This window comes from Ornithorhynchus anatinus, chromosome 3, assembly GCF_004115215.2.
Source record: "Ornithorhynchus anatinus isolate Pmale09 chromosome 3, mOrnAna1.pri.v4, whole genome shotgun sequence".
Classification (NCBI taxonomy): domain Eukaryota; kingdom Metazoa; phylum Chordata; class Mammalia; order Monotremata; family Ornithorhynchidae; genus Ornithorhynchus; species Ornithorhynchus anatinus.
In genome coordinates, this window is record NC_041730.1 from 76509991 (window position 1) to 76535156 (window position 25166).

At 44.6% G+C, this 25166-nt stretch overlaps 1 protein-coding gene and 2 non-coding genes across 8 annotated transcripts in view; 1 reads left to right on the forward strand and 2 right to left on the reverse strand.

Annotated features, from left to right (window-relative positions):
• The window catches only part of RAI14 (retinoic acid induced 14), a 153177-nt gene extending 133700 nt beyond the window's left edge, over nt 1–19477 (forward strand). For 5 of the 6 annotated variants that reach the window (XM_029060516.2, XM_029060517.2, XM_029060514.1 and 2 more), the window contains exons 11-18: nt 128–214; nt 1024–1110; nt 4954–5011; nt 5949–6067; nt 8942–10474; nt 13607–13756; nt 16347–16412; nt 17488–19477. In XM_029060516.2, coding sequence (XP_028916349.1) covers nt 128–214; nt 1024–1110; nt 4954–5011; nt 5949–6067; nt 8942–10474; nt 13607–13756; nt 16347–16412; nt 17488–17565 — 2178 coding nt within the window. In that variant the 3' untranslated portion in view covers nt 17566–19477. The remainder of the gene's footprint in view (nt 1–127; nt 215–1023; nt 1111–4953; nt 5012–5948; nt 6068–8941; nt 10475–13606; nt 13757–16346; nt 16413–17487) is intronic. The other variant, XM_039911495.1, reaches the window with a different exon arrangement.
• LOC114810887 lies at nt 13003–13141 on the reverse strand. The gene has a single exon (XR_003758577.1). It is a non-coding gene; the product is annotated as a small nucleolar RNA SNORA7 (small nucleolar RNA).
• Nucleotides 19478–24518: 5041 nt separating the features above from the next.
• Nucleotides 24519–24656, reverse strand: LOC114810650. The gene has a single exon (XR_003758345.1). It is a non-coding gene; the product is annotated as a small nucleolar RNA SNORA7 (small nucleolar RNA).
• Between the last annotated feature and the right edge of the window lie 510 nt (nt 24657–25166).

Here is a 25166-nt window from a genome sequence, read left to right on the forward strand (position 1 = left end):
TTTTGAGGCTGAAAACATGATAAATGCATGAACTGTTAAAGTTATTCTATTTATTGTTTAAAGCAACTTGCTCGGACCTTACTAACCAAACTAACCCACCTCCGTTTTCTGGCTGTGACACTTTCAGCATGATCAAGTCTCTAAAATAAACTCAGAAAGAAGTGGAACTCCAAAAAAACGCAAAGCTCCACCTCCTCCTATCAGTCCTTCCCAGGTAAAAAAAAAAAAGTTCAAATTCAGTGTCATTAAGATGAAATGAATAATGTTGGTATTTGTTAAGCGCTTACTATGTGCCGAGCACTGTTCTAAGCGCTGGGGTAGACACAGGGGAATCAGGTTGTCCCACATGGGGCTCATAGTCTTAATCCCCATTTTACAGATGAGGGAACTGAGGCACCGAGAAGTTAAGTGACTTGCCCAAAGTCACACAGCTGGCAAGTGGCAGAGCCGGGGTTTGAACCCATGACCTCTGACTCCAAAGCCCGTGCTCTTTCCAGTGAGCCACGCTGCTTCTCAGTGAGCCACGCTGCTGGTTTCCATCAATACACCTGAACTTGCTTTAGCCATTTAGTCAAGTGTAGCATGTTGAGGAATTAGCTAAAGTGGCAGCGATTTGCAAAAAAAAAAAAATGCTATCAGTTCTTGCTACTCAGACTTCTGAAAGAAGGAAGGCAGGATCGATGAGACATGGAAAAAATAGACAGTGCAATGTTTCCTGCTTTGCTTTTTTTCAGATGCCATTTGAGGCATCGAAACTTTGTTCGGACATCTGATAGGATTTTTGGGAGTGGTGATGTTTTCTAGAATGAGAATGAACTGCAAACTTAATATTAAAAATGGACTTCAACTTATTGCAGTAAAATAGTATTACATCTATGATGTTGCCATCTCTGTACATTGAGTAACTAAGAAAGTTTAGCTCTGTACTGTGAATTGCTTGTCTACCTAAATGGAAGATGCTGGGAAAGGTCTTCTCTATTGGTGGTTTTGCCTACATTGGTGGTTTTGTGCTTGCTTTACTAGTTAAGTGATGTCTCCTCTCCACGCTCAATTACCTCAACTCCAGTGTCCGGTAAAGAGTCAGCTTTCTTCTCAGAAACTCCATTCAAGGTATTCCCCTTGCTTCCACTTATTTATTACCTCTTGTGTCACTGAATAGTCTCTGTTAGGGTAAATGGAGGTTAAATGGGAATGTTTAATGGATTTAAGCAATAAAGGTAATGGGAGTATAAATTAGACTTTTTGCCCCTTATTATGCATCTGTACTTTCCTTGGGGAGGCCTGGTTATGAGAAAAATGCTGATTTATTACAGCGTGGGCTCTTGTCTCTTCATACTACACTGTTTGACAAAAGACTTAAAGAGAAAAGTAAACATGAAGTAAGGAAAAGAAGCTCTTTTGTTGTTTTTTTTATGGTATTTGTCAAGTGCTTACTATATATCAAGCACTGTTCTTTCTAAGCACTGGAGCAGATATAAGCTAATCAGGTTCGACAGTTCCCGTCCCATATGGGACTCATAGTCTTAGTTGGGGGTAGGAAGATTTAATCACCATTTTACAGATGAGGAAACAGAGGCACAGTGAAGTTAAGTGACCGCACAGTGGAGTTAAGTGACTTGTCCAAGGTCACACAGCAGACGAGTGACAAGATTACAACCTAAGTCCTCTTACTCCCAGGTTCCTTCCACTAGGCCATGCTACGTATTGATGTTGTAACATTCTCTAGACTGTAAGTCCATAGTGGACAGGCAACATGTCTACTAAATGTGTTCTCTTTTACTCTCCCAGGTGCTTAATACAGTGCACTGAGCACAGTAAGCACTCAATAAGTACAATTGATTGATAAAATAGTACTCTATTTTCTTTAGAAGTGGCTGGACTCAAAGGCAATCATGCTTCCCATAGGTTAATAATGCTGAAGAAAAAGAAAATATTTGGGTTTGTGGTTTTTTGTTTTTGTTTTGTTTGTTTTTTCCAAAAATGAACCCCTAGATTTAACTGTGGGTATTTGCTGATAGTCACCTTGCGATAAACATCTCAAGTTGGCCGAATCTGCAGGTAAGAGGTCATTCTTGTCTATTACTTCAGGAAGTGACAGTCTTATTTGACACTACCAGATTATTTTTGTGATAAATGAGCACATGTAGACTTTTCAAGGACAAAGGTTTAGAGGAAATTATTCTAGGCTCAGTGGTCATTCTATGCTCATAAGGACACCTGAGTAGAAGGTTAGATTTGGGTGCCTCTGTTATTTCTAAGGTCCATTGTTACTTTTAGGGTTTTAAAATGTAATTTGTTTTACAGTGATGTTTTTCCTAAATATTGTTGTTGGACCATCAGCATGAGATGGTAATTCATAATTTGTTTAACGAGTCAGTTAATCAGCAGTTATGACTACCCAACTTTAACATAAAAGTTATACAGGTCAACTCCGAGCTTGGGACTAAAATTCCCAAGTACCTACAGTAAAAGGTAGCTCTCAGAAAACTTTACAGAATTTGTTCACTCAAGGTTAGAATGTCCTTAAGAGAGCCTTCCAATGTAGAACTTGGTCCCTTTTGCAGAGAAGCTGTGTAGCTTAGTGGAAAGAGCACGGGCTTGGGAGTTGGAGGACTGGGTTCTAATCCCTGCTCCGCCACCTGTCTGCTGAGTCATCTTGGGCAAGTAGCTTCACTTCTCTTTGCCTCAGTTCTCTCATCTGTAAAGTGGGGATGAAGTCTGTGAGCCCCACTTGGAACAACCTGATTACCTTGTATCTACCCCAGTGCTTAGAACAGTGCTTGGCACATAGAAAGCACTTAAAAAATACTATTATTATTGTTTTGCTAGAGAATGTATTTTCTAAATTCATTGAAAACTGGAAATATTAATAATAGTAGTAATATCATACATTAAGCGCTTACTCTGTGCAGAGCACTGTCCTAAGGGCTGGAAGAGAATACCCAGATGGGAATTAGACAGGGCCCTTGCCCCTTGGGGGACTCATAATCCATGAAACGAATACTTTAATGGACTGCATTGTTCCATCTAATTTTTTAAGCCTCCAAAGAGCATAAGGGCTTAAGCAATGCCATATTGGAAAAGACAATTGAATCTTTCTATCCCAGCATTCTGACTTCCTGAAGTTTACAAACACTACACTTTAGAGAAGTAGCATAGTGAGCGGAAAGAGTTCGGGCCTGGAAGTCAAAGGACGTGGGTTCTAATCCCAGCTCCACCACTCTGCTCCTGTGTGAGCTTGGGCAAGTCACTTCACTCAGTTCTCTGTGCTTCAGTTCCCTCATCTGTAAAATAGAGATTCAGTATCAGTTCTCCATCCTGGTTAGACTGTGAGTCCTATGTGAAACCTGATTATCTCACATCTTCCCCAGTATTTAGTACAGTGCTTGACCATAGCAAGCACTTAACAAATACCGCAGTTATCACTGTTACTCAATGTCAAGTGACAAGACAGAGTCATATAAGATGAAGTCCTGGAAAAACTTTAGTCTCCTAAGAGTCAAGCGAAGCTCCTTTCAACACAGCTTCATTGGGAGAGACATGGGAGAAGGAGAAGCATTTATCAAGCATTCATTTTGTGTAGTACACTGTTGTAGGCATTTGGGAAGAAAAGAATATACAAGTGACACATTCCCTGCCTACAAGGAGCTTTCCCTTTAATGGGAGACAAAACATAAAGATATATAAATCCAGAGAGGTCAAAATAAATAACTGAGTTGACATAGAAAATTGAGTACTGAGGAGGGTATAAATAAATTCATCATTGCTAGATCTGACTGAAGGGATGATATGACTCTAACAATGTTGGTATTTATTAAGCACTTACTATGTGCCGAGCACTGTTCTAAGTGCTGGGTTAGATACAGGGTAATCAGGTTGTCCCACGTGGGGCTCACAGTCTTAATCCCCATTTTCCAGATGAGGTAACTGAGGCACTGAAAAGTTAAGTGACTTGCCCAAAGTCACACAGTTGAGAGGTGGTGGAGTCGGGATTAGAACCCATGACTCCTGGCTCCTAAGCCTGCACTCTTTCCACTGAGCCACGCTGCTCCTCAGATACTGGATGATCCATCTGGGAAGCATGATAGGTAGAAAACCCAAACAGCTATTGTGCAGTGAGCTAGAAAGGGCTGACCATAAACAAAGCGGTCAGAGGGAACAATTTAATAAGAAGAAAACTAAAAACTGGGACATGGCTGCTGCGAACAGATTAGCATGGTACACTGCAACATGAAAAAGTGTAGCTTTTCTTAAACAGAATCTCTGAAAGGATAGTGGAACACAAAGGCAGAGGTAAAAATAGTGGCAAGAACTGTACAAACATGACAGCACAGCAAAGGACAATTTGAGTGTGTGCATGGTGTGGTCGGGACTGGGGGTCCCCCATATTGGCCTTTGCAGTCACAAATTAGGCCCATACATGGATGTCAATCAATCAATCAATGGTAATTATTGAGAACTTCCTGGGCACAGAGCCCTGTACTAAGTGCTTGGAAGAGTACAGTCTCCCAAGAAGCAGCATGGAGTAGTGGATAGAGCACAGGCCTGGGAGTCAGATGGTCACGGATTCTAATCCCGAATCCACCACTTGTCTGCTGTTTGTGATCTTGGGCAAATTACTTAACTTCTCTGTGCCTCAGTTTCCTCATCTGTAAAAGGAGGATTAAGACTGTGAGCCCCATGGAGTGTATCCAGCCTGATTAGCTTATATCTACCCCAGCATTTAGCACAGTGCCTGGAACATGCTAGGCACTTAACAAATACCATAAAAAAGTGTTTGAAGAAGCAATTCATGTTAGATGTACTACTGCTCACTTTGTAAAATAATTCTAGCCATCTTTTAAATGGTTTCATTCCACCTGAACTCTGTGGGAAAAAAAAATCCATAATTTTTTGACTGGGAAAATGCATGCCTTAAAGAATGCTCCCTAAAAGTCCCATTTGTTTTTTCAGCAAGAAGAAGTCAGCTTAATACGAGAAAACAAGGACAGGCTGAGTGATAGCACTGCTGGTAAGATCCCCTACCTTTGTTCCAGAAACTAGTCCTTATTACATTTCCCCCTCTCCGATCACCACCCCTTTCTCTTATGCAAGGATTTAGAGACCCAGTTGGAAAATTTCAGGAGAAAGTTTTGAAGCTTAATTTGGCCTCAAAGCTTGAGTTCCAGCCTGTCTCAGTGACCTTTATGAATGACCCCCATTGTATGTTTTGTGATTACAGGGGGACCATGTCATCCCATGGTCCTTTGGACTAAGGGTGGGGCCATGTCATTCATAGTGAGTCCTAGCCACCAGCCCGGTTTAGCACCCAAGGATGAGGAAGTCCCCAGCACTTTGTAGGTTGGGTTGGTGAATCCCAAGTGATGAGGAAATTCCTCACTTTTTTCCAGACTTGGAGTGGAGGCTGGACAAGTAATCCCATTTCCCTACAGAATCCCTCAGGCCATGCCAAGCTACAAAGATGGAGGCTTCCCTAATATGATCCCCCAGCCACTAACAGGAGGGAATCCCAAATCCCCAGAGAAGTTGGGGGCGGTCCACAGTCGGTCTGTGTTATGGTGGGGCAAGTTATAATTCCAAAATACTCCATCTAGGCCAGAAAAAAATGCAGTCCTTTAAAAACTAAGGGGCCCTTTCGACTCATTAGTGACTATGTCATGTTGGCAAGTTTCTCTGACTGCTGTTATAAGGCCTGTGTGCTCAGCAAATTTGCTGAAGTCAGTTGGTCAAATAGCAAAAATCCAATGAAGTGGGGCTTTGTAGATAAAACCTAATTTTTCTGGGAAGAATCATCTCCTCTTCTCTAACTTGAAATGATCGGGTTAAGCTGTGCCTTAGCATGAAGGGTAAAGGCACCCCTCTGCAATCAATCAATGGTATTTATCGAGTGCTTACTACGTGCAGAGCACTGTACTAATCATTAAATTAAACTGTGCTACTTTTTAAAGGTGCTGATAGCCTATTGGATATAAGCTCTGATGTAGACCAGCAGGATCTTCTTCTACTGCTGCAAGCAAAAGTCACTTCTCTTACATTGCACAATAAAGAATTACAAGACATGTTACAGGTGAGCAGGAAGTAGAATGGTTTAGTGGATAGAGCACAGGCCTGGGCATCAGAAGATCATGGGTTCTAATCTCAGCTCCATCACTTGTCTGCTGTGTGACCTTGGGCAGTCATTTAACTTCTCTGTGCCTCAGTTACCTCATCTGTAAAATGGGGATTAAAACAGTGAGCCCCATATAGGGCAAGGACTGTGCCCAATCTGATTACATTGTATAAACCCCAGTGCTTAGAACAGTGTTTGGCACATACTAAGTGCTTAGCCAATAACATTATTATTATTATTATTAGAATACTGTCCATCCATTGTAGAGCACATCCCCAAGTTTGAAACCATTTAGCCTTGGGACCTTATCAGGTAAACTCTTTAACTTTCTGTTTTCTTCCCCAAAAAATTCAAATCAGTTTTTATAACCTTGGTTCTTTAAGCTCCTGACCAGAATAGTGAAGTTAATAATAACTGTGGTGTTTCTTAAGCACTGTACTAAGTGTTAGGGTAGATACAAGATAAAACAGGCCCCTCAAGGGGCTCTCAGTTTCAGTAAGAGGGAGAAACAAGTTTTGAACCCCAGCTGTACAGATGAGGAAAATGAAGATCCCCAAGGGCACACAGCAAGTAAGTGGTGAAGGTGGGATTAGAAACCCATGTCCTCTGACTCCCAGGCCCTGACTCTATCCAATAGGCTATGCTGATAAGCATAGAGGCTTAACTAGATGCAGTCCAATAGCATGCTTGGAGTGAGTGCTGGAGAAGCGAATCAGCCAGTGCTTACAGTCGTCTTTATTTACTGGTCAACTCTGTAGAGAATCTGGAATCAACTTTGCATGTCATTGTGAGCAGGGAACATGACTACCAGCTCTGTTATATTGTACTCTCCCTAGCATTTAGTACAGTGTTCTGTACACAGTAAGTGCTCAAAGTCTTTTCCCAACCTTTGTCCCAGCTCTACACTCCTCTGGATTTCCCTTTTATTGAAGATCCTATTTGGTTCAAACATCAGTCAATCAGTAAATGGTATTTATTAAGCACTTACTATGGGCAGAGCACTGTACTAAGCACTTGAGAGAGTACATCAAGGTAGACTCAATTCCTGCCTACAAGGAACTTACAATATAGTGAGATTCAGAAGTTTCAACTAATGGTAATAATAACTGTGACATTACTTAAGTGCTTACTGTGTGCCAAATACTGTACTAGGTACCGAGATACAAAAAAATTAGGTCAGACACAATCCCTTTCCCACATGAGACTCACTGTCCAACTAGGAGGCCGAACAGGTATTTAATCTCCTGAACATTCTCTACTCATTCCAAAACATGCACTCTCTTTCTGTGATGCTTCTGAACCTGCTAAAATTCTTCCTTCTCAGTTTCCAAGAAATGTTTTTACAGAAAAATGAACTGGACAGCAGAATGAAGTATGGACTGGAGTGGGGAGAGACAAGAGGCAGGAAGGTCAGCAAGGAGGCTGATACACTGATCAAGGCAGGATAGGATAAATGCTTGGATTAACGTGATAGCAGTTTGAATGGAGAGGAAAGGGCAGATTTTAGTGATGTTGTGAAGGTGGAATTTACAGGATTTAGTGATGGATTGAAGTGGGTCAAATGAGAGAGAGAAGTCAAGGATAATGCCAAGATTATGAGCTTGTGAGACAAGAAGGATGGTGATGCCCTTTACAGTGATGGGAGAGTCATGGGGAAGGCAGGCTTTGGATGGGAAAATCAAAGTTCTGTTTTAGACATATTAAATTCGAGGTGATGGTAGGACATCCAGATAGAGATGTCTTGATGGCAGGAGGAAGTGCAAGATGGCAGATCAGCTGTGGAAATGTGGATTTGGGTATCACCCTCATAGAGGTGGTAGTTGAAGACATATGACCTTGGAGAATGAGTTCTCCAAGGGAGTAGGGATAGATGGAGAATAGAAGGGGATCCAGAACTGCACATTGAGGGATACCCACAGTTAGGGGGTGGGAGGCAATGGGGAAGTCTGTGAAAGAGACTGAGAGTAAAAAGTCAGAGAGATAAGAGGAGGGCCAGGAGAGGACAGTGTCAGTGAAGCTGAGGTTGGATAATGCTTCCAGTAGAAGTGGGTGGTCAACAACAAGGAAAACAGCTGAGAGGTCGAGGAGGATTAAGATGGAGTAGAGGTTGTTGGATTTGGCAAGAAGGAGATCGTTGGTGATCTTTGAGAGGGTGGTTTCTATGGAGTGAAGGGGATGGAAGCCAGATTAAAGAGGCTAAAGGAGAAAATTGGAGAAGAGGAATTTGAGACAGTGGGTGTAGATGGCTTGCTCAAGGAGTTTGGAGAAGAATGGTAGGAGGGAGATGGGGCAATAACTGGAGAGAGCTGTGAGGTCAAGGGATTGTTTTTTTTAGGGTAAGGGAGATATGGACATGTTCGAAAGCAGTGGGGATGCAGCCATTGGAGAGAGAACAATTGAAGATGGCAGTTAGGGAAGGAAGTGTGTGTGGGTGTGTTTGATGGGCAAGTGTTTTGATAAGATGTGAAAGAATAATATCGTACACACAGGTGCAAGGGGTGGATTTTGAGAGTAGCCAGGAGATCTCAAGAGTTACTGTTGTATATTTTAGGTAATTACCACATTAATGTATTTACCTGTAAATAAGCACAGCGGTGTACTGTATGAGAGGCAGGCCATTCAGCCATTTTACTGAGTACCTACCGTGTGCAGAGCACTCTACTAGATGTTTACCATAGCAGAGCACTGCCCTGAGCACTTAGGAGGGTACAGTGGAGGTAAAAGGCACTATTCCAATCGAATAGGAGAGTCAGATCAATTAGTTGTGATTATTTTGCAAATGCAATCCAGTTTCCTGAACTAAATGTCGATCATATTACTTATTTCCCACAGACTAAGTCACCAAAAGGGCTAGAAGGAAACCTAAGCATTGATTCTTATCATTCCACCCAAACCGATTTGGAACCCTCGATAGACCGACCAAATGACACCATGACTCCAGAGCCAAGGTCATCTAAACTTGTACTGACCCCTCCTCCGGATAAAGCCACCGGCAGCTGCGAGGTCCAAATCCAGCAGCTACAAGAAATTTTGCAAGATGTTCAAATGAAGCTTGACCAATCTGAAACAGAGAGGAGGCACTTAGAGGCCCAGCTCCAGTCTAGAGTCCCAGAATCACATGGATTGAATGGCCTAGAGGTTTCAGAAAATAACTCTGATCTGAACAAGAAGTTTAAAGAAACCCAGAGGAAAAGCGAGGAGACCAGAGACGGGGTTTCAGTTCTACCAAAGCAGATGGAATCAGGCCCTCCTCCTATACACAAGGAGGGACATTTGAAAATAGATGAATTGGGGGCGGCACGGGAGGAGATCGAGGGGCTAAAGCGAGAGCTTCAGGACGCGTTAGAAGAAAGTGAAAGAAATAAGGAGAAAGTGCGAGAATTGGAGGGGAAACTAGGAGAGAAGGAAAGGAACGTGGTTAATGAAATGTCCACAAAAGAGTACGAGAAAATGAAGAGTTCCTATGCCTCAATTATCGAGCAAGTGACCCAGGAGAAAGCTTTTGTGATTGAAAAGTACAAAGAAGCGCAAGAAGAAATCAGAAGGTTGCAAGACACCCTGAAAAGTCAGGTGCCACAGGAATCCAGCGATGAAACTGGTGAGATGAAAGAAGCAATGAGCAGAATGATAGATGAGCTCAATAAACAAGTGAGTGAGCTGTCTCAGCTCTACAAGGAAGCGCAAGCAGAGCTAGAGGATTACAGGAAGAGGAAGTCTCTAGAGGAGGTAACGTCCGACTACATCCATAAAGAAGAGCACGAGAAACTGATGCAGGTGAACAACGCATCCAAAGTTAAAGCAGAAGACGCGCTGTCAGAAATGAAATCCCAGTACGTGAAGGTATTGAATGAAGTGACGCAGCTCAAGCTGCTGGTCGATGCCCAGAAGCAAAACTCTGTGTCCATTACAGAGCACCTGCAGGTGGTGACCGCACTCCGGAGTTCGGCGAAGGAAATGGAGGAAAAGATGGCCAGTCTCAAAGAACAGCTCGCCAACAAGGAAGCCGAAGTGAAAAACCTCCAGAAAAATCTGTTGGAAGAGAAAGCTGCAGTAAGTGATGCGATGGTGCCCCGGGCTTCCTACGAAAAGCTCCGGGTGTCTTTGGAAGGTGAAGTCAGCGTGTTGACTTCCAAATTAAAGGATTCACAGAAGGAAAGAGAGAAGACCACTTCAGAGGCAGCTCAGGTGAGAAGTGAGCTCTCTCAGCTCAAAAGGGAAAAGGAAAATGTTCACAGTCTCTTGAAATCTAAGGAGCAGGAGGTACACGAACTTCTTCAGAAATGTCAACAAACTCAAGAAGAGCTTACGGAAATGAAGCGGTCTTCAGAGAGCTCTTCAAAACTGGAGGAAGATAAAGACAAAAAGGTGGGTGGTGTTTCGTGAGGCAGCCTAGCAGAAATGGCCTAGAAGTGAAAATTGCAGCAGCCTCCAAGAAGGTTGGCATCCTATATGCTACTGAGAGTAAAATACTAATACTACTAATAACAATAATAGTGGCATTTGTTAAGTGCTTACTATGTGCCAAGCACTCTACTAAGCACTGGGATAGATACAGGATAATCAGGTCCCACATGAGGCTCACAATCTAAATAGGAGGGAGAACAGGTTTTGAATCTCCATTTCGAAGAGGAGGGAACTGAGCGCAGAGAAGTTAAGTGACTTGCCCCAGGTCCCACAGCAGACAAGTTGTGGAGCCAGCATTAGAACCCAGGTCCTCTGACTCCCGGGGCCATACTCTTTCCACTAGCCATGCTGCTTCTCAAGAATGAATGCAACTGGAACGATTTACAATTGACCAAACATAAATCCCACTGACCCCAGATGGGTTATCAGTTACATTTATTGAGTGCTTACTATGTGCCAAGCACTGCAGTAGGCAGTTGGGAGAGTACAGTATAACAGTAAAATGGAGTTGGTAGATAAGTTCCCTGCTCATAACCAGCTTACAGTCTGGAGACCTGTCTGTGTGGTATGGATTAATTCCTCTTAAACTGGCATGTCATTGACTTGTCCATTGTTAAGTGATTTCCAGTTGTTCAGTGTTCTGAAGCTGACTGTCTCTACAGCGGTTATCGTGGGAGCTCAGCTAGTGTCTGAGAGTAGAAGCAAACTCTCAAAACCGAAAATTTTTCATCACTCAGCCAAAACTCCAAACTCCAACATCCGTTAGGAGTCTGCCAGATTCTTCTCCTGCAGGGAAGCCTGCAAACGCTCAGCTTAATCCCTTTTCTCCAGACCCCATGCCCTCCACAGTGATTCCTGAGCCCTCATTCTTAAAAGTGGACACAAGGCAGCGGGGAAGGAGGAGGAGATTTGCAGCCAAGACTAGGAAACATGGCTGGAACCTGCACAGAAAAAGACAAGGGGAAGCAGAAGAACAGGGTAGATCTCATCTTGCACCCGTTTCCCCCATTTATAATGATTAACCTCTGCCCTTCAAACTTCCAAATGTAAACTGTAGGGTGTGGTATTCAAACCTAACATTTCAGGGTTGTAGGCTATTTTCTTTGAGAAGATGGACTGTTCCTCTCTCTGAAATGCAGTGAGATTACAAAATTTATGGGGACTCTTGTCTGTGTATATGGCTTTGTTCCAAAGTCACGAGTTCCCAGGTCCATCCCTTACTCCACTGCTGTTTGACCATGGGCAAATAACCTAGCAAAGTCAGTAAATTGAACATAATTGGATTTTTCCTGGCCATAAGCTTGTTGTCTCTAGACAAGAAGCTCAACTTGGGCAGGAGTGTCTGTTATATTGTGTTGTACTCTCCCAAGTGCTTAGTATAGTGCCCTGCACACAGTAAGCACTTAATAAATACATTAGACTGACCCCATTATTTATCACTTTCACGCCGCATTTCTCCTTAAAGAGTCGGTGCCGTGATAAACCTCCCTACGTCCAAATTACATTTTCAGTTCATATTTTGAACTAGATCAAAAATCAATCAATCAGTGATGTTTATGAAGTGCTCACAGTGTGCAGGGCACTGTACTAAGCATTTGGGAGAAGATGAAGAAACAGTTTTCCAGATGTCCTGAGCACCCTGGAACAGGGCTGCAGAGATCCTTGCCCACATTCTTCCTGCACTTGGAACCCCTTCCCCCGGTCCAATCTACCAGACCCAGGTCCTTCCATATTTCCAAAGCCCTGCTGAAAATTATTTTCCAGCTCCCCCCAGCTCTTGTGTACCCACAGCCCCCAAACACCCCTGTGCTTATAATAATCATAATTGCGCAATTTGACAAGTGCTTACTATGTGCCAAGCACTGCACTAAGCCCTGGGATAAATACAAGATAATCAGGTTGGACACTGTCTGTACCACAAAGGGCTCACAGTTCAAGAGGGAAAACAGGTATTTTATCCCCACCTTGCAGATGAGGAAACAGGCCCAGAGAAGCTAAGTGACTTGCCCAAGGTTACACAGCAGCCAATGGTGGAGCCGGAATTAGGACCCAGGTCGCCTGACTCCCAGGCCCACGTTCTGTCCACTAGGCCTCTTGACTTCTCTAGATACTTGTGTATCTGTCGATATGTATGCTCCATTTTAAAATTCATTCATTCATTTCTTACGTTTTCCCTCCTCTTCCCACTGACTGTATATCGTTGGTGTCTGCCTCTCTTCCTATTAGCTGTTCAGCTTCTCTTGGGCAGGGCCGTACCTTATTTGTCTTGTCTTATGCCGTCGAGTCATTTATGACCCATAGTGACACCACGGACACATCTCTCCCAGAATGCCCCGCTCTCCATTTGCAATCGTTTCGGGAGTGTATCCATAGAGTTTTCTTGGGAAAGATTCGGAAGTAGTTTACCTTTGTCACCTTCCACGCAGTAAACTCGAGTCTCCTCCCTCCACTGTCTCCCATGCCGCTGCTGCCCAGCAGGGTGAGTTTTGACTTGTAGCAGATTGCTTCCCACTCCCTAGCCACTACCCAAGCTAGGAATGGAATGGACAGGCCTCTGCTTGACTCTCCCTCCCGTAGCCCGAGACTGGTAGAGTGCTAGAAACTCTCCAGGTGTGACCCTGAGAGGGGACCATACCCTATACTTTTATTATATTCTCCCAAGCTCTCCATTCAGTTATTTGGACACAGTAGGCTCTCATTCATCAGCAATATTTACTGAGAAGCAGCCTGGCATAGTGGATAGAGCATGGGCTTGGGAGTAAGACGATCAGGGGTTCTAATCCCGGCTCCACCACTTGTCTGCTCTGTGACCTCGGGCAAGTCATTTCACTTCCCCATGCCTCGGTTACCTCATGTGTAAAATGAGGATTGAGGCTGTGAGCCCTACATGGGACGGGGACTGCATCCAACCCAATTGGCTTGTATCCACCCCAGTACTTAGTACAGTGCCTGGCACACAGTAAACGCTTAACAAATACCATAATTTTTATTATTCTTGTTGTTACTGAGAACAACTTGGCAAAAATGAAAAGATCAGGAAAATATTTCTAACCTATCTTTGAAGTTTTATACAGTTTCTTCATTTCTGATTAGATAAATGAGATGTCAAAGGAAGTAATCAAGTTAAAGGAAGCCTTGAACAGCCTTTCTCAGCTGTCCTATTCAACAAGCACCCCCAAGAGGCAAAGTCAGCTACTTGATGCTCTACAGCAGCAAGTGAAACAACTGCAGAATCAGCTAGCGGTAAGTACCGACCTGTCTCTCTCTGAGTCTTCCATCAAGAGGGTTAATGGCTCAGCAGATTAAATTAACACCTACGGAGACTGAGAATCAAGTGGACTTCAGCCATTTTGGGGGTGGGGAGTTGAGGGGAGGCAAAGGGTAAGGTGGAGATGCAATCGTATCTGACAGACTGCTACTCTCCCCATCTTCAAAGATGTGCTAAAATCATATCTCCTCCAGGAAGCCTTCCCTGACTAACCTCTCATCTCCCCATCCTAATCTCCCTCCCTTCTGAATCACCTATGCACTTGGGTCCTTACCCCATCCCCTCAGCACACATGTACATATCTTATACTCTGCTGCTTCCCCTTTCTGTAATTTAATATCTGTCTTCTCCCACTAGAGTCCAAGCTCCTTGAGGGCAAGGGATCATGTCTACCTCCTCTACTGTATTCTCCCAACTGCTTAACTACAGTGCTCTGTACACAGTAAGCACTCAATAAATCCCATTGATTTGTTGATTGACATCCTGAAGGAGTGGGGGGAGAAGGGGAGATAAGCTACAAACCTGATAATAGGCTGTTTATTCAACCCACCCCCTCACCTCTCAGCAGATCATTCTCCATTCTGGGTACTGCTTCCCTGGGCACTGCCACATGGGCACAGCTGCCCTGTCAACAAGGGTGCCACCATGTCACCATAGAGATGACTGTACCCAGGATCTTGCTTCTAGGCTCAGCCTCTGGGTTCTTCTCCAGAGTCCTAGGAAATCCCTTCATCACCCATCTGGTTCTCAATCCCAGTTTGTCACATCGTTTGAAACTTTCTCAGGCAAGTTAACAATGAACCTGGTTCAGGGTTCCCTCAGACTGGCTGCAGGAGACAGTCAAGTCTGGGGCCCATCTACCCCTGCTCTCATCTCCTCCAACCCAAATCACCACTTGGCTGTTTAAAAGGGATTTGTGTTGATCGCTCTGGCTTCATTCTGCATGTCTCTCCCTGTCGAACTCTGTATTGAGCAGAAACTTGGCTTTAAAGTATGCACTCAGCTCTATCCCTGTTGCTTACCCATTCTCTTCTCCCACTAACCACCCCACCGCTCATGCTTCATTTCTTCAAGGAACCTACTTGTTATGCCTCCTTTGGTCTCTTCTGCCACAGCCCTCCTACTTGCCTAGAACTCCCTCCCCACTCATATCTGGCAAACTACTGCTTTCTCCATCTTCATAGCCTCTTTGGACATCACAACTTCTTCAGGAGGACTTTCCCAGTTAATTTCAAATCTCCCCATCACTTATCCCCAGATTTTGCCCCTTGTATGTACTTACATACATACAGACCCTTGTAACACTTAGGTATATGTTTTAGACACTATTATTTCCTCCTATCTGGAGCTTATTTAAGTGTCTGCATCCCCTGCTAGGTAGTAAACTCCTTGAGGACAAGGACTGCGTCTTTAACTTTATTCTCTCAAGCACTTAAAATAGTGTTTTGCCCACCATATGAACTCAGTAAATGATAATAATAATTCTGGTACTTGTTTAGGCTCTTACTATGTGCCAAGCACTGTTCTAAGCACTAGGGTAGATAAAAGTTAATCAGGTTGGACAGAGTCCCTGTCCCACATGGGGTTCACAGCATTAATCCCCATTTGACAGATGAGGTAACTGAGGCTCAGAGAATTGCCCAAGTTCACACAAGAACTCAAGACCTTCGGACTCACAGACCCATGCTCTATCCACAACGCTGTACTGCTTTGCTATTGATTGATTGATTCACCTGGGCAGATGTAGAAACTGGCACACTGTAGCCTTGCAGAGGAGCACTAAAGATGTACCACCACAACAGGACACCGTCTGTGGCCCCTTGCCCCGTCTGTGGCCCTGTCTGTGGCCCCGTCTGTGGCCCCTTGGAGAAGCAGCATGGCTCAGTGGAAAGAGCCTGGGCTTCGGAGTCAGAGGTCATGAGTTCGACTCCCGATCTGCCACTTGTCAGCTGTATGACTGTGGGCATGTCACTTAACTTCTCTGTGCCTCAGTTCCCTCATCTGTAAAATGAGGATTAAAAGTGTGTGAGCCCCACGTGGGACAACCTGATCACCCTGTTTCTCCCCCAGCGCTTAGAACAGTGCTTAGCACCTAGTAAGCGCTTAACAAATACCAACATTATTATTGCCATTCAAGGTTGGGCATTGCTCAGACCCCAAGTGTGCAGTTAGATGGCACTTCTGCCTCTCCCTTCACATGGTCAGAGAAGGGCTGACTTTGTCACCAGTTCTGAGATTAGGGTGGAGAGTGGAGGGGAAAGGTCTGCCCTACCGCCTCAGCTAGCATCTTTTTCCATCTCTCCAGCATCGGTTATACCTTAGGCCTGAACCAAGAAAAGAATTGGATAATTGGAAAGTTGCTTTCCTGGGTGGTATGGAAAGAGCACATTCTTCCCACTGACCAGTGACTCTCATTCATAACCTTTTGGTCACCAAGAGGTGCCCTAACCACTGACATCAAACACTAGCAGGACATCTGAGCCGGAGATAGAATTAGGCTCTCTGGAGCTTGTCTTGTCTTAATGTCTTTGTGCTCCCTTCATTGTGTCCTTTGGATCATTTTAGGAAACCAAGAAGCAGCACCAGGAGATTGTGTCGGTTTACAGAATGCATCTTCTCTATGCCGTTCAGGTACAGTAGCCTTCTATGGAAACCCAGAACATCTCTCTTGTATCTACCACAGTGCTTAGCACATAATAAATGCTTAATAAATACCATGACTCAAGGAAAATGGCCCAAATTCCACTCTGCCAAAGAAATTGCCATTTATTTTCATTTGGCTCAGGTACAAGTGAGGGTTCAGCTAAATGTAATGGCATCACGTGCCCTTTGCTTCCTGCTAAATCAAACTGAAGTCGATCTGCTTTTAGGGTTATTTGGGAGAAGACGAGGGGCCATAAACTCTGTCTTGAAAGTCCACTAGGTGGATTCTGTTCCCAGCCTCTCTGGGGGCCAGGTTTGGAGGGCTCGGGGAAGACAGGAGGAGCATGAGGCCTACGTCTCCAAGTCATGGAAGTACCCCTCAACCCTCCAACCCTGTCCGTCGGGGACACCAAACCCTAATGGTGGAGAGAGTCCACAGCTCTCTGTGCAGAGCAGGCTAATTAGAGCTGCCCAGAGAGCTCCAGGGGCAGGGAAGATTCTTCCCTCATCTCGATGGAGTGGCCCTGTTCCTCAGAACTGGAAGTGGAGCACTCTGCTGACTGGCCAAGGTTTCCCACCCCCACCCCAGGACCCAGCACTCCCCTCCACCTTTACCTCTGCTGGGTTTCAGATCAGGCAGAGGCTTCTCTCAAAATCTGGCCCTGCCAGAGGGTCTGTCAGCTGCCAAGGTGCCCTTTCATTCTCCCCCCACCTTTTCTCCCTGTCTTTCCCTCTCCCTCTTTCCCTCATCTCCTTTTCTCACAAGCCACCCAGACCCTAACAGTTCTGCATACCCAAGGCACCCCAAAGCCTTAATCTGGACCTGGTCCCACCACTACCTTCCCACAGCACTGAGGACAAATCCCACAAATCCCACCCTACCCCAGTTTCCCCTGTGTAAATCAGAGTGGTGGGGTTCGCCCCCTCTGCTTTGTGTAATAATGAAGAACCAGTAGTTTAGACTACATCTCCAGAGAAGGAATGGTGGTTAAATCTGTTTTTGTTTAGCTACATTGTTCTTTCACGTTGTTCGTTACTGACTTTTTTTTTTTCTGTCACCTAGGGTCAGATGGATGAAGATGTCCAGAAAGTTCTGAAACAAATCCTCACCATGTGCAAGACTCAGTCCCAAAAGAAGTGAACCCCTCTCCCTGGTGTTGTGCAGCTAGGGAGTTTCCCAGATTTGCCTTAAAACACAAGTTTTAGTCGGTAACCACTGCCATTTGTCCTGTTCTTGGCATGCACTGTGAGCTAACATAGCACTAACAGCATCTCCCTTCTTCACAAAGACTAGTGAGTACCGGCCCATGGCGGAACCGGTCTGTGGGACCCGAGAGGTGGCTGGGCTGCCCCTTCTCCTCCTCTCCCCACAATCTCGAACCTGGGTACCACGGCCCACCAGCACTGTGGGTCCAGGTGGCCATCCTGAGTCCGGATCTGTGTGGCCGAAGGCTTCAGAGAGTATTTTCTGGGGGTTGTGAGCACCAGCGATGGGAGGTTCTGGCTTTAGTCTGCTCAGTGTCATGCCTGGGGTGCAGGGCCACAGCTCTGACCCCTGGCTTGGCTCTCACTCTCATCTCCCACCTTCCCCTTTCAATGTTACGTACCTCAGCTCCTAGGCTGTGTTTCTGCGGAAGGGGATGTAGAAGGAGATGGTTCCTGCCCCTGGTTTACTGGATCTAGCCTCCCATCGCTCATCATGCCCCTCTCCCCCTGCCATCTCTTCCCCATGGAGTGAGCACATCCAGCTTTCACATTGGGTTACTGTCTTCCTTCCAATCTGCATCTCCCCACACCCCCACCATTCAGCCCGGCAGTCAGAGAATTGGGAACAATTATAATCAAGGTTAAAATCCAGGTTACAGACCGAAAATGAGTTGGGTTGTTTTTTAAGCAAAACTATGAAAAATTGTGAACTTTCTATGCAAGCTTGCCTACTACTGTTAATCCGCGAAGCTCAGGAAATTCAAATACACAATTTTCAAACAGGGGATTACAGTGAACAGAGTGTTTACAGCTAAAAGAAATGCCTCATAGTCCCTAACCTCACTTTTGTAAAAATCCTTTTCCTCCCTTTATATTTTTATTGGCCCTTTCATTTTTTTGTACCTAACCATTTACTACATAAAATTTGCATTAAGCTATATTAGCAAAATCTTTTAGGTAAAACATGTTTTAGGCTTAAAAAAAATACCTTGACCCAAAGCACTCAGCTGTAGTGAAGTGTAATAAATGAGAAAAGTCTCCATCATATACAAGAGTCTGCATCATATACCACAGGGGCAGTTTTTCAGAAGATAGTGACAGGTGATTCTCTTTACAGATGTTTTTGAACAGTCTAACTATGCCAATATTTCTGTCCATTATCCATAGGGAGAACTGTCATTGTCCACTAATTTTTAAACTTTGAAGCGAGAATTGACACCTTCCTAAACATGATATAGGAATGGTGCTGAACAGCCTCATAGCCACTACATTTAAAGGTTAAAAACCCTTCTTCTAACTAGCTTGCTGCTTCCCTTATGGTTTTGACCTTGTTGGAGGAGATGAATCTAGTTCTATAAATCTTCAGGGTTATTAGCACCTGAAGTGTTTGCCTGTTTTGGCAGTTCTGCACTGCTTCGGGCTGCTTGGACTCAAAGTCTGTATTCTCTATATCTGATGATATCCAACAGTGTCAAAGCAAAATGGCTTGAAAACTTTACATTGGAGTAGCCTTGGTGTTACTTTTCTCAATTTGGTTCATTGCGTGTCCTTTACGGTTAGACAGTTTTGAAAATGCTCCAAAGAAATGGGAAAGGACATTTTGTTGCAGCACTTAAAATACATACCCACCCCTCTGAAAATGAAATCCAGCATGCACATGCTACAGAAAATAAAACTTGAGACGTTTTGTAGGTTGCCTGACAAATCTAGTCTTTTATCATTTTTCATTATGCATATTTATTACAAGTATCCTGGTTAATTATTGAAATGTTATACACTATACTCTAGCCTTTTGTGTTTGTAATTTACAAAATTTTATTCAGAAAATAAACTTTGGTCCCTTTTTCTTTTTTTTTTTCATTACTGCCCTTTAGTGTACTCCTCAACTGGTGGATTTGATGTTGGGTTACAGGTGACTGTTCAGGTCATCTCTGGATCAGCAAAGCAGTACTTGATTGGCCTTGTTTGTACTGCCAGTCCTCCTTGAAATCATGCAAACCTGGCTCTCTTCTCTTACCGTTTAATCCCTAGATCAGCAGTCCACAACCTCTTTGGGCAAAAGAGCCAAAGCTTTTTTGAGAAGCAGCGTGGTGTAGTGCCTAGATCACAGGTCTGGGAGTCAGAAGGTCATGGGTTCTAATCCTGGCTCCACCACTTGTCTGCTGTGTGGCCCTGGGCACTTCACTTCTTTGTGTCTCAGTTACCTCATCTGAAAAATGGGGATCGAGACTGTGAGTCCCATGTGGGACAGGGACTGCGTCCAACCCAATTTACTTGCATCCATCACGATTATTATTATTATACTAATACTAATAATAATGAAATGAAACCGTCACGTGGTTTGTGGGCAAAGTGCCAATGAGACAGTTAAAACAGAAGAGGGGAGTTGCGGGGAGGAGGGGAGGAAGAAAGAGTGTGATGATCACTCAGGCCCATCTCACACATTCCATAGGGAGGTGGAGGGAGGCTTCATTCCAGGGACATTCTCCCTAAAGGAAAGCCAATCTGGTTAGGAACTAGGCACTTACCTTAGTGGTCCCACATGGAGCATAGAAAGTCACAGGGAAGGATTGGGAAAGATCACCAGAATTAGTTAATTGAGAAGTTGGGACCCAGTAATCCTTGAGATGGGACGCAGGAGCAAAGGCTCTCTAGATGGGATCCAAAGGTTAGGATCCCTGGAAAGGGGGACTCTCTCCCCAGCAGAGTGTATGTGTGAGGGGGAGAATAGACTGCAGATTCTCAACTGTAAACTCATCCCTCTAGATTGTATTTTCGTTGTGGGCAGGGAATGTGTCTGTTTATTGTTGTACTTTCCCAAGTGCTTAGTACATTGCTCTGCATACAGTACGCACTTATTAAATACTATTGAGTGAATGAAAACGATTGTGTGGGTAGACAGCAGTTTTATGCTGGCATCCAAAGAATGTGGAGGGGCATGAATCTGAATCTGAGGATTTCCTCTAGAGAGGCTGAAGAGGGCCCTCAGGCCCTGTTCTCTCTCTCCCTCTTAGGCCTAGGCCATGAGCCCAGCATGGGGCAGGGATTGTATCCTGTCTACTTATTTTATTAATAATAATAATTATGGTATTTGTTAAGTGCTTACTATGTGTCAAGCACTTTTCTAAGAGCTGGGATAGATACAACGTAATCAGAGGGTCCATGTGGGCCTCACAGTCTTAATTCCCATTTTGGGGATGAGGTAACTGAGGCACAGAGAAGTCAAGTGGCTTAACCAAGGTCATACACCAGATAAGTTGAGAGGCCGGAATTAGAAACCATGTCCTCCGACTCCCAAGCCTGTGGTCTTTCCACTGAACCACTCTTTTGTTTCTACTGCAGTGCTTAGCACCCAGTAGATGCTAATAAACACCACTGTTATAAGTAGGAAGCTGCATTGGGACACTTGAAGAAAAGGTGAAAGTTCTTGGAGGTAGGGCCACAGAAAGAATTAACCATGGGGGAAATGTGTTAGAGGAAAGGTAAAGTTGGTAGCTTGGATTGGAGTTATTTTTGTTGCCTAATATGTTCATTAAGATGATTTCCTTTTTTCTAATCAAAGCCGGTTAGAATTTTGACTTCCTCGTCTCCTGGGTGTGGGTGATTTCTGGCTGCCAGAGAGATATGTTTGTCTGGGAAGTCGGTGGGAAAAGAGAGCTAAGACGCTTCTGAGATTTTTTTAGCTGCCAGCCTTGAGTGGGAGGATGGGGGGCTGGTGTGAGCCCTGACTATTCAGGATGCTTCTCTGAGAGTCAGAAGTGGGGATAGCGGCCTGAGGGGCTGAGAATTGGGGTTTGCCACATGGAGGTGTTCCTCTACCCCCTTTCCCCGTCCCTTGAGTTCTGACCCCTTCTAGGAGGGAAAAACTGGAGGCATCTGAGCCTTCCTCATGGCCTAAGCCAGGTATTTCATTTGGGAGCAGGGTTGAGAGGATCCTGGTCTGCCACACGGAGAGAGAGAAGGTGAAAAGACCAACATATTCCAGTTGTAAATTTGGAAGAAGCAAAGAGAGGGTGGGTTCCAGAATTGCAAAGCTCCTTGACTGTTGTTGTCACATCCCAGTCCCTCCTGTTCCTCCTCCAGTGCCACCTCTGCCTCTGTTCCTAATTTGGCAGACACTCAAATTTATGCATGAGTTTTTTCCTGCTGGCTCTGGCATGGGGATTGTTCTTGCCCTTACCTGGGCAAGACTTTCCTGCCTGGAGTGTAGCTTGCTGCTCTTTTCCACTGGAATGCCTTCTGGGGAAGCAGGGGGAGTTCCCTTTCCTTGGCCAGCTTGGACCGCTCACCTTGCTTAGGTCAGTTCCCAGAACAAAGTGGGAAAGAGAGAAGCTCCAGTTGAATTCGCTGTGCAGGAAGGATGGTCAGAGCCTGCCAGTGTCCAGGGCGAGTGGGAACACGCCCTGCCGGCGGAGGGCAAGGAGGGTGGGTGACCTTAAGCCCTTTCTATGAGGGGTAGTCCAGCCAGCTGCTTTCTGTTCCCAAATTGTAACAGTGAAATTAAAGGTGTTGCCTTTACTGTGCTAAGTCCATCCATGGAGCGGTCCTGTGCTCGAAAGCTGCATTTGATATGAGGAAGAAGAGCAGGATATGGCTCCTGAGCCGTGAGTGGACGATTTCTGTTCTAGTTGAAGATCATGAGGTAACCTCTAGTACACACCAACTGTACCCCTTCAACCTCTCTTGTATCTTTCTGGAGCTCTCTCCCTCAATTATTTACTTATCATGCATCATTTTTTATTCTTCACATTATCTATGGATAATCTTGAAATTCTCCCACTGTCACCCTGAGGGCCCAGGGCCTCCAGGTGAAACGGACACACAACAACATTGTGGGCAGGTAATGTGTTTGTTTACACTGTACTCTACCAAGTGCTTGGTACAGTGCTCTGCACACAGTAAGCTCTCAATAAATACAACTGACTGTAACAACAAGGGGAGATACATTCACACATTTTAATGAACCTCATCAGTGGGGAGTTAGTTAATCGTAATTATTGAGTGCTTACTGTGTACAGAGCACTGTACTAAAGGGAGATGAGATAATATTTTTCATCTTGTTAAAATCGATTAAATGGTAGTAATTAATTTCTTCAGCCTGGATAGAACAAAGGTAATGAACTGTGCCTTCTCTTTGGTATGTTGTGCTTTGTGAGAAACAGTGTGGCTTAGTGGAATGAGCACGGGCTTGAGAATCAGAGGATGTGGGTTCTAATTCCGGCTCTGCCACTTGTCTAAGCACGGGCTTGAGAATCAGAGGATGTGGGTTCTAATCCCGGCTCTGCCACTTGTCTACTGTGTGACCTTGGGCAAGTCACTTAACTTCTCTGTGCCTCAGTGACCTCATCTGTAAAATGAGGATTAAGACTGTGAGCCCTCTGTGGGACAACCTGATTACCTTGTATCTACCCCAGCGCTAGAACAGTGCTTGGCACATAGTAAGCACTAACAAGCACCATAATTATTATTATTATTATCTTAAAGTGCCCCATCTTGAATTACTCTTAGCCCTCACAGAGCATGCTAAAGAGGAACCCTGACCCTCTCATAGAAATCAAGGAAGTAAAAAATTACATCTACCTCAGTTGGAACATTAGCAAAGCCAACATACTGGATTGTGAATCCTACAGGAGGAATAAAAACCCAAATCTGTTGGGTGATAAGCTTTTTGTGAAAGAGAAAAGAAATGTTTCACGGGTGCAGTTCCCACCGGGGACCTAGGGAAAGGGGCTGAAATGCCTCAATCCCCCTTCGTGTTTTGTTCCAACCCCATTTCCTGTGATGCTTCTTTCATCTTCTCTACCAGATAATAGGTAGGCAGGGTCAAATCCTTCAAGAACTCGAGATGTGCAGCAGGACAGGATACTTGAGCAAGGCATAACAAGGCTCGGAACTCCTGAGTATCTGCAATTCCTCCTGGAATTTTGGGCGGGCAGCCTCTTGTCCCTTGAGGACTGGCCCAAGATCTCTCTTGTCCTGATCACACTAAAGCCTTGACTAACATTTCCTTATGCTGAATTAACGGATGGCTTAATGTCTGTCCATCACCACCTGCTCTTTGATTTTCTCCTTTTGAGAACCAGTATAACCTAGTAGAAAGAACATCTGACTGGAAGTCAGAAGACCCTAGGGTTTTTTTTGTTGAGCTCTACAGTGATTGATTATGGTATGATTAAACAACTACTGTATGCCAAACACTAGGGAAAATACAAATAAAACAGTTCAGAGACAGTCTCTGTCCCACAGTAACAATAATAATAATAATAATTGTGGTATTTGTTAAGAGCTTATTATGGGTCAGGTACTATACTAAGCACTGGGGTGGATATAAACAAATTGGGTTGGAAACAGCCTCACGAGGGGCTAACAATCTAAGTAGGTGAGGACAAACATAGACAAAGGAACAATAAATAGCAAAGGGAGCTACTAAGTAGCACACACTTCCAAAATTAAAACATAACATGGGAAAGGTATCTGCGGAGGAGGATTCTGAGGAAGAATACCAGCCACAGTCCTTGGTATTTGTTAAACATTTACTATGTGTCACGCACTAGGTTAAGTGCTGACCTAGATACACTTACAGGGAGATTACAATTACAATACAATTACAAACGGGGTTTACAGTCTAAGGGGAAAGAACAGTAATCCCCATTTTGTCTAGTCTTGTCTTATGCCATCAAGTCATCTTCAACACATAGAAACGCTATGGTCACATCTGTCCCAGAACGCCCTACCTCCACATCTACAATCATCTGGTAGTGTTATCCATAGAGTTTTCTTGGTAAAGATATGGAAGTGGTTTACCATTGCCTCCTTCTGAGCAGTAAACTTGAGTCTTTGCCCTTGATTCTCTCCCATGCCCCTGCTGCCCAACACAAGTGAGTTTTGACTTGTAGCAGAGTGCCTTCCTCTCACTAGCCACTGCCCAAGCTAGGAATGGAATGGATAGGCCTCTGCCTGACTCTCCCTCCCATAGTTGAGACTGGGAGAGTTCTGGGAACTCTCCAGGTGTGACCCTGTGAGGGGATCCCCATTTTACAGATGAGGAAACTTAGGCAGAGAACAGGTAAATAATAAGCCCAAGGTCACAGTAGGTAAGTGGTAGGGCTGGGATTAGAACCCAAGTCTCCTGACTCCTGTGCTCTTTCCATGGCCTTCTGGATGTTTTAACAGTTCCATCATTGGGACGGCTGGCTCTCTTTCTCCTGCAGAGGCAGGGTGGCTCTCCCACGGAGATGGTGGGGGCAGGAGTCTGCTGTGACCATAGGGTAGCTTCTGGTTGGTCCCAGGGCCCATAGATGGTAGCCTGGCTATTTTTATGTGGGACTCAATTCTGCTGGCTCTGTTTCCTATTGACCTTTTGGTTGGCCTTGGACAAGTCACTCAACTGCTCCTCATCTGTAAAATGGAGATAAGATACCTGCTCTTCCTCCATTCCCTCTTATCTCATTCCTCCCCCACCAGCAGCCCACCTTCCCCCACAAGCCCTGACCTTATAAAATGGGCCTCTCCCTGAGGGCCCACTCCCTGCACATC